At 71.1% G+C, this 8984-nt stretch overlaps 1 protein-coding gene across 1 annotated transcript; it reads left to right on the forward strand.

The window, feature by feature from the left end:
* The first annotated feature begins 1561 nt into the window (after positions 1–1561).
* On the forward strand, positions 1562–8750 carry OSBPL7 (oxysterol binding protein like 7). Its single transcript, XM_030966372.1, is given in 23 exon segments — positions 1562–1755; positions 1883–1999; positions 2127–2180; positions 2300–2413; positions 2496–2606; positions 2694–2814; positions 2891–2994; positions 3082–3174; positions 3261–3390; positions 3465–3589; positions 3704–3784; positions 3862–3993; positions 4404–4515; positions 4908–5140; positions 5781–5918; positions 5991–6054; positions 6146–6224; positions 6324–6468; positions 7300–7441; positions 7516–7580; positions 7582–7649; positions 7716–7838; positions 8302–8750. Coding segments are annotated over 23 exon segments (2553 nt in total). The 5' UTR covers positions 1562–1662; the 3' UTR covers positions 8411–8750.
* Positions 8751–8984: the final 234 nt, after the last annotated feature.

Raw genomic sequence — 8984 nt, forward strand, 5'->3', positions numbered from 1 at the left:
GGGATGATGATCCTGAGACCCCCGCGGGCTGGTGATTCCCGGGATGCCGGTGGGTCAGTGATCCCTGAGACCCCCGGGGTTGGCAATCCCCAAGCCATGCGTGGGATGATGATCCTGAGACCCTCGGACATCCATGGGACCCCCTCGGTCGGTGATTCCCGGATCCCCGTGGGATGACCAACCCCGGGACCCCCGTGCGGTGCTGCCTCTCCCCGCCCCTTTCCCCGGGGCTGCTCCCGGGTGCGGTCCGGAGCTGCCCCGGTTCCGTGCGGGCGCTCCCGGGCTCCCGGCGGCTCCCGGGCTCGCGGCGGCTCCCGGCGCTGGCGGCTCCGGTCCTCCACGGAGCAGGGGGCAGAGCCGAGCGGCTCCGGACCGCCCTCCGTGTTCCGCTTCCTGCCGCCGCCGCCGGGCAGGATGCGACCGGCCCCCGCCGCCCGCCCGCCGCCCGCCCAGGTGAGCACCGGCACCGGGGGAGGCTCCGGCCGGCCCCGCGACCTCCGGCCCCCGCTGCCCCGGGGGGTGACACCGGCGCGGGGACACCGGGATGGGCTTTGCCCCGCCGGGGGATGGAGAGCCCCGGGGGTACCGGCGCAGCCCCGCTCCGGTGCGAGGGGTCCGCACCGATCCGCTGCAGCAGCTGCGGGAGAGAGCCGGGAGACCCCCGGTGCCTCCCCTCGGAGCCGCCGTTACCGGTGCCGGGTTATCTGAGGCAGCGTGGCTGTGTGCCGGTGCCGTGGTTACCGGCGCCGTGGCCGTCGGTACGGCGCTGACGGTGCCGCCGTTACGGGCACGGTGCTCACCGGTGCCGGGGCTTGGCCGCTGTGCCGGGGTTATCCCGGGATCCATCCTACAGCAGCGGCCGGGACTCACGGGTACCCCGTTAGGGACAGCGCCGGGGAGGGGGGGGTGGCAAGGCCAGGAGACGCTTCCCGTGCCTCAGTTTCCCCCTCTGGAATGGCGAAGGGCAAAGGGAACAAACGCCGTGCCGGGAGGGCGAGCGGCCACACCGGGATTTGCAGGGGTCGGATGGGGCAGGGGTCGGTGCCGGCCCGTGGGGCTGCGTCACCCCCGGCTGTGCCAGGCTGGCCGGCCCGTGGGGCTGTGTCACCCCGGGCTGTGCCAGGCTGGCGGTTCACCCGGGACGGCCGTGTCGGGTGATTTTGTACGGCTGTGCCATTTTGGTGTCCCCGGCTTCCAGCTGGCGGTCCGGTGTAGGCTGTCAGGCTGGGGGGGGGGCTGTGTCACCCCGGGCTGTGCCAGGCTGGCCGGCCCGTGGGGCTGTGTCACCCCGGGCTGTGCCAGGCTGGCCGCCCGTGGGGCTGTCCCGGGCTGTGCCGGCTGGCCCGCCGGCGGTGCGGGGCCGACGACCCGACTGGGTGGCACAGCCGCGAGGCGCGCCGGGGTCAAAGGCTCCGCTCACGCAGAAGTTTCTGGGTGCCGGCGGCGGTGCCATGCAGAGCCCCCGCGGGGCCGGGGACGGGGCCATGCCCGCCACTCCCGGTCCCCCGGGGCTGCCGGGGCCGCCCCCCAGCGCCCTGACCGGCCGTGCCGTCCCCGCCGCGAGCTCCCCGCCCTGACGGCCGAGCTCGGAGCCCCGGCCCCGCAGCCCCGACGGGAGGGGGGGCCCGGCCCGGTGCCCCCCGGCCCCTCTGCTCGCCGGCCATGGGCAGCCACGAGAAGGACCCGTGCTCCCCGAAAAGGGCCCTGTCCCGCTCCAACAGCACCGTGTCCTCCAAGCACAGCAGCGTGCAGCAGGTTGGAGGGTTTGCCTCTGGATTTGGGGGCTGTGGGGGCTGTGGGTACCAAACATCCCTGCCTGGGGCCAAGGTGGGCAGCAGCCTGCGGTGCTCAGGGACCCCCACACTGAGCCCTGTCCCCGCAGGGCTCGGAGAGCTGGGAGGTGGTGGAGGAGCCCCGGGGCAGCCCCAGGCAGCGGCCGCAGCGGCACGAGGGGTACCTGCTCAAGAAGAGGAAGTGGCCCCTGAAGGGCTGGCACAAGGTAACAGGCAGAGCTGGCACCAGGGGCCGTGAGCCCGGCTGGGCCTGGCAGGATTTGGGGGGGGACTGGCTCTAGGGGCTGCTGTCTGCACGCCCTCCCAAAAGAAACCTTTCCCCTCCATCCTCAGCGGTACTTCGTGCTGGAAAACGGGATCCTGAAATATTCCACCACGTGCCAGGACGTGAGTGTGCGCCCAGGCTGTGGCCAGGCGGCCTGCCCGGGGGCTCAGGGCTGGGGACACCCCCGTGGCCCCCTGAGGAGGGGGTCTGTCCCCTGACGGGCGTCCCTGGGCCCCCGCAGGTCCTCAAGGGCAAGCTGCACGGTGCCATCGATGTCCGTCAGTCCGTCATGTCCGTCAACAAGAAGGCTCAGAGGGTTGACCTGGACACGGAGGACAACATTTATCACCTCAAGGTGCTACTGGGAGGCTGGAGCTGGGGAGGCACGGGGTTGGGGACATCAGGTGCTGTGCCCTCCAACCCGGCCCTGTCCCCAGATCAAGTCCCCGGAGGTGTTCTCCAGCTGGGTGAGCAGCCTGTGCTCCCACCACCACGGCGAGCGGCCGGGGCCGTGTCCCCCGGGGGGTCCCACGGGGACCAGCACGCAGGTGGGTGACAGCCGGGGGTGACAGCCGCGGGCAGGGCCTGGCCAGGGGGCTCCTGACACCATGGGTGCCCTCTGTGCCCCGCTGCAGGGCCAGTGGACGCGGATGCTGCCCTCGGGCAGTGCCCCGGCCCTGTCCGCGCTGGCCAGCTCCCGGGACAAGGTGAACGCCTGGCTGAAGGACAGCGAGGGGCTGGAGCGCTGCTCGGCCGGTGAGCGGGGCCCGAGGGGGCTGGGGGGCCGGGCAGGGTCCCCGCGGCCCCTCCCTGACCGCCGTGCCCCTGGCAGAGCTGTCGGAGTGCCAGGCCAAGCTGCAGGAGCTGACGGGAATGCTGCAGCACCTGGAGGCCCTGCACCGCATCCCCTCGGCCCCGCTCATCTCCGGCGGCCAGGTGAGAGGCACAGCCGGGCCAGGGAGGGGGTCCCGTGCCCCCCTTCCTGGGGAGGGTCCGGCTGCAGCCCCCTCCTCTCCCTCCCAGCCCTCGGCCGCCACGGAGAGGCCCAAGAAGGGCCGGAGGAGCACCAAGATCTGGTGCACGCAGAGCTTTGCCAAGGACGACACCATCGGCAGGGTGAGGGTGAGCTGGGACCCCCGCCCCGAGCTCTGCCTGGGCACGGAGCGCCCTGGGAGAGCCCCCTGAGCCCCGTGTCCCCCCAGGCGGGCCGGCTGCACGGCTCTGTCCCCAACCTGTCCCGCTACCTGGAGCCGTCGCAGAGCCAGCTGCCCTTCAGCGTGCCCCCGGAGTACAGCCAGCTGCAGCGCAGCTTCTGGGTGCTGGCCCAGAAAGGTGCGACGGGCGGGGGCTCCGGGGCGGGTTTGGGGTGCTGAGGCTCAGCCTGACCCCGCCGTGTCCCCCGGCAGTGCACGGCTCGCTGAGCAGCGTGGTGGCGGCGCTGGTGGCCGAGAGGGCCCGGCTGGAGGAGATGCGGCGGGCGCTGGACCGGCAGTGCCCGGCCCCACGGCCCGGCAGCGCGGGCACCGCCGCGGTGAGGGGGCGCGGGGGCCTCGGGGGCTGCTCTGGGGTGCCCTGGCCCTGCCAGCCCTGTCCTGGCCGGAGGGCACCGGCCGGGGGGCTCGGCTCAGCCTCGCCCTCCCCACAGCCCGCCCTGCGCCGCTTCCACTCCCTGTCCGTCTCCTCCGACACCACCCTGGACTCCTTTGCCTCGCTGCACCCGGATGAGGTCAGGGGGGTGGGATGGGGCGCTCTGGGGGTGCTGTGCCCCCCGGGGCGGGGCTGAGCCGCTGGCTGTGCCCGCAGCCGGACGCGCTGCCCGCCAAGGGCCGGGAGCAGCAGCTCTCCAACCGCAGCATCGTCTCGCTGGCCGACTCGCACACCGAGTTCTTCGATGCCTGCGAGGTTTTCCTCTCGGCCAGCTCCTCTGAGAACGAGGTGAGGGGCTTGGGGGGCTCTGCTGGCTGGGGCTGTGCTGGTGGGGGGCTCTGCGGACCCCCCGCCACCCCTCGCTGCTCTGGGTTCATCTGTCCCCTCTCTCTGCCCCGTCCCACCTCATTAGGCGGCCCGAGAGCCGCTCCCCGTGTCCCCCCCAGCCCCGGGACCCCCCAGCCCCGGGACCCCCAGCCCCGGGACCCCCCAGCCCCGGGACCCCCCCGCTGCCGGTGTCCCCCCGCCGCTGCTCCCCCCTCCCGACACCCCCATCCCAGGATCCCGGGGCTCATCCCACCCTTTCGGGGGGGCCCTTCCCGGTAACGCCCCACCCGCCCCCTCTATGGGGTCCCCCCCGCATCCCCCCCATCCCCCCGGGACCCCCGAAGCCGCCGACGGTCCCTGCGCCCCCTCAGCCCTCGGAGGACGAGTCGTGCATCAGCGAGGTCACCACCAGCGTCTGCGAGGAGCCCACCGAGCCGGGCGGGCCGGGCCGCCCCCCGACAGGTACGGGGAGCACCGGGGGGGGCACCGGGCGGGGAGCGGGAAGGGGGAACCGAGGCGCAGGCAGCTCTGCTCCCCGACACGGGAAAGGGGAACACGGGACGGGGGAACGGGGGAAGGGACAGCTCTGCTCCCCGACACGGGAAAGGGGAACACGGGACGGGGGAACGGGGGAAGGGGACAGCTCTGCTCCCCGACACGGGAAAGGGGAACACGGGACGGGGGAACGGGGGAAGGGACAGCTCTGCTCCCCGACACGGGAAAGGGGAACACGGGACGGGGGAACGGGGGAAGGGGACAGCTCTGCTCCCCGACACCTCGGGGATTGGGGGCTCCGTCCCAGCGGCCGCTGCCCGGCAGGAGCGGAGCGCCCGGGGCCGCCGGCGGAGCCGCTGCCGCTGGAGCCGCCGCTGGAGCTGCCGGGCCGGACCCGCGGCGGAGGAGCCGCCTGCCCGCGCCCCCCGCGCCCCCGGGGGACGTGAGCCTGTGGGGGCTCCTGCGGAGCAGCGTGGGCAAGGACCTGTCCCGCGTGGCGCTGCCCGTGCAGCTGAACGAGCCGCTGAACACCCTGCAGCGGCTCTGCGAGGAGCTGGAGTACAGCGAGCTGCTGGACAGGGCCAGCCGCGCCCGCGACCCCCGGCAGCGCCTGGTGAGGGGGCGAAGGGGGCACCGGGGGGCAAAGGGGACACCGGGGGGCAAAGGGGACACCGGGGGGCAAAGGGGACACCGGGGGGAACGGGACACTGGGGGGCAAAGGGGACACCGGGGGAACCGGGACACTGGGGGGGGCGAAGGGGACACGAGGGGGATTTAGGGGAGCTCAGGGGCAGGAGGACATGAGGGACTTTGAGGACACAGGGGACGCAGGGGGCTTGGGGGATACGGGGGGCTCATGGGGTGTGGGAGGAGCTCAGGGGGTCCCAGGGGGCTCGGGAGCAAGGGGACGTGGCTTGGGGACATGAAGGGCTTTGGGGACAGGGTGGGCATTGGGAGGTTGAGGGCACAGGGAGTGTGGGGGGACACTGGAAGTTTGGGGGACATGAGGGGACTTGGGGAGTTTGAGGATTTTGGGAAGCCCAAGGACGTGAGGGGACAGGGAGACTTTGAGGATTTTGGGGACACGGGGGACCCCAAAGGCATGTGGGATTTGAGGATTTAGTGGGCTCAGAGGTGCTTGAGGACACAAGGCTCTCCTGGGACTTGTGGGAACGGGGGAGGGCACAGCGGTGGGCGTGGTGACAGCGTCGCGGTGGCCATGGTGACACGGTGACACGGTGACACGGTGACAGGTGTACGTGGCCGCCTTCGCCGTGTCCGCCTACGCCTCCACCTACTACCGGGCGGGCAGCAAGCCCTTCAACCCCGTGCTGGGCGAGACCTACGAGTGCGTGCGGCCCGACCGAGGCTTCCGCTTCATCAGCGAGCAGGTGGGCACGGGGGGGGTCCTGGGGGCACCCGAGCTGGGCGGGGCTCTGGCATGTCACTCCGTGTCCCCACAGGTCTCCCACCACCCTCCCATCTCCGCCTGCCACGCCGAGTCTGACAACTTTGTCTTCTGGCAAGGTGAGGGCGCTGGGCACTGGGAGGGTCCCCTCAGGGTGGGGGGACTGGGGGGTCTCACCTCCTCCTCCTCCTGCTCCTCCTCCTCCTCCAGACATGAGGTGGAAGAACAAATTCTGGGGCAAATCCCTGGAGATCGTCCCCATGGGCACCGTCAATGTCCAGCTGCCCAGGTGAGCCCCCAGCCCCACGGGTGGGCCCCCCATATCCCCACATCCCCACCCCCGTGCGCCCCCTGCCCTCCGTGCCCACCGCGAGGGCGCTGCCCGCAGGACCGGGGACCACTACGAGTGGAACAAGGTGACCACGTGCATCCACAACGTGCTGAGCGGGCCGCGCTGGATCGAGCACTACGGGGAGGTGCTGATCCGCAACACGCGCGACGCCTCCTACCACTGCAAGCTCACCTTCTGCAAGGTGTGCCCCGCCCCTTCCTGCCCAGGCCCCGCCCACACACTGCCCTGACCCCGCCCCCTCAGGTGTGGCCCCGCCCCATCACCGAATTGGTAATTAAACACTGTGTTGTTGCCCCGCCCCTTGTCTGACCCCACCCCTCACTTATGGCTCCACCCCTTTCCAATAGCCCCGCCCTTTCCCCAGTGATCCCACCCCCCTTGTGCCCCACCCTCTCCCAATTACTCTGCCCATCACTCCTGGCCCCACCCTTTTCCCAGTAGCCCCGCCCTTTCCAAATGACCCCACCCATCATAGCCCCGCCCTTTCCTATTGACTCCACCCTTTCTAGAAGCCTCCACCTATCACTCATTGCCCCTCCCTTTTCCAATAGCCACGCCCTCTCTCAGTGGCCCCACCCTTTCCCAGTGGCCACACCCCCTTCCAATTACCCCACCCTTTCCAGAAAATTCCTCCTCATGGCCCCACCCTTTTCGTATGGCCAATGACTCCTTTCCCAATGACTCCACCCAATTGCAGAAAGCTCCTCCCATCACTCCTGGCCCCACCCTTTTCCCAATAGCCCCACCTGCTCATAGCCACGCCCTGTCCCACTAGCCCCACCCCTTCCCAGAGGCCCCACCCTATGACCCCACCCCATCATAGCTCCGCCCTCTCCTTATAATCCCACGTTTTCCCAGGGCCCCACCCTTCCCCTATGACCCCACCCTGTCATAGCCACGCCCCGTCCCCATAGCCCCACCCCTTCCCAGCGGCCCCGCCCTTTCCCGCTGACCCCGCCCCTCGCTCCCGGCCCCGCCCCGGCCGAGGCCGCGCTGAGGCTCGGTGCCGCAGGCCCGGTACTGGGGCGCGGGGGCCAACGAGGTGCAGGGCGCCGTGCTGAGCCACGCCGGGACGGCCGTGGAGCGCCTGGCGGGCAAGTGGCACGAGGGGCTGCGCCGCGGGCCCGCCCCGGGCCAGTGCGTCTGGAAAGCCAGTAAGGACCTGGGGGCACCGCCCCGGGGGTCACCCCGCCCCGGGGGTCTCTGAGCGCCCCACGCCCCCGCGCAGACCCCATGCCCCGCGAGCACGAGAGGAGCTACGGCTTCACGCAGTTCGCGCTGGAGCTGAACGAAGCTGACGCCGGAGCTGCGCCGGGTGCTGCCCTCCACGGACACGCGGCTGCGGCGGACCAGCGGTCAGCAGCGCCGGGCGGGCCGGGCGGGCTGGGGGCGGCCCGCGGCTCACCGCCCTGCCCCGTGTCCCCGCAGGTACCTGGAGGAGGGGAACGTGCCGGCGGCCGAGGCGCAGAAGCGCCAGATCGAGCAGCTGCAGCGCGACCGGCGCCGCGTCATGGAGGAGAACAACATCACCCACCAGGCCCGCTTCTTCAGGTCTGGGAGGCTCCCAGGGCTGGGCACCCCCGGATCGGGGGGAGGGACAGACCTTCTGGGGGTCCTGAGGGCAGCTCTTGGCTCAGGGGGGCTCGCAGGGGGATGTGGGGCTCTTATGGGATGGGGAGACCCTTCCCAGGAGTCTTGGGAGCGCCCCATGGCTCAGAGGGATGGGGGGGTTTAAGGGGGGTGTGGGGCTCTCAGGAAGTGGGGAAAGCCCCCCATGAGAGTCCTGAGGGCGCCCCAAGGCTCAAGAGGATGTGGGGCTCGCAGGGAATGGGGAAACCCCCCATGGGAGATCTGAGAGCATCCTAGGGAGATGTGGGGGATTTAAGGGAATGCTGAGACCCTCTGGAGACCTCATGGTTCAGAGGAGCGTGGGGCTCTCAGGGGGATGTGGGGCTCTCAGGGAATGGGGAAACCCCCCATGGGAGTCCCAACCGTGCCCCCCGCCCCGTGGCAGGCGTGTGACAGATGCCAGTGGCAAGGAGTCCTGGGTCACCAACAACACCTACTGGAAGCTGCGCCTGGACCCCGGCTTCTCCCAGCTGGACAGCGCAGTGCTCTGGTAGCCCCCCAAAGCCGGGGGGTGCTGAGCCCCCCAGCTCCTCACAGCAGTGCCCAGCAGTGGGGCTGGTCCCCCCAGCACGGGGGTGCAGAACCCCCCTCCCCTTTCCGAGCCGTTTTGCCGCTGTTTCAGTAAAACTGTGATGTAAAAATGGGAGGGGGGCGCTGGCAATGCCTCCCCCCTGCCCCGGGCAGAGCCTTGGGGACACCTGAGGCACTTTGGGGCAGGGGCTGGCAGCGCCCCCCTGCCCTGGGGGCGCAGGATGACAAGGGGGGGGTTTAGGGGGTCGCAGGGTGCCCGCGGGCGGGAAGACCCCAGTGCCCCCCCCTTCCCCAAACTGTGCACAGGGGCTGCTCAATAAAGGCTGTGAAGAGTTGGGGTGTGCAGAGAGATTCCTTCTCCCCCCCACCCATCACCAACCCCGGGGGGCTCAGGACCCCCTCCCAAACCAAGCTGGGGATGCCCAAATCCCTCCCACCGCCCCTCCGTGCCTCAGTTTCCCTCCCCACACGCTCAGAACTGCCCAGGGCCGTGTCCCACAGTGGCCCCTTTATTGCGATATGCTGCTGCCCCCCGCC

Source organism: Camarhynchus parvulus, chromosome 27 (assembly GCF_901933205.1).
Source record: "Camarhynchus parvulus chromosome 27, STF_HiC, whole genome shotgun sequence".
NCBI classification, from domain to species: Eukaryota; Metazoa; Chordata; class Aves; order Passeriformes; family Thraupidae; genus Camarhynchus; species Camarhynchus parvulus.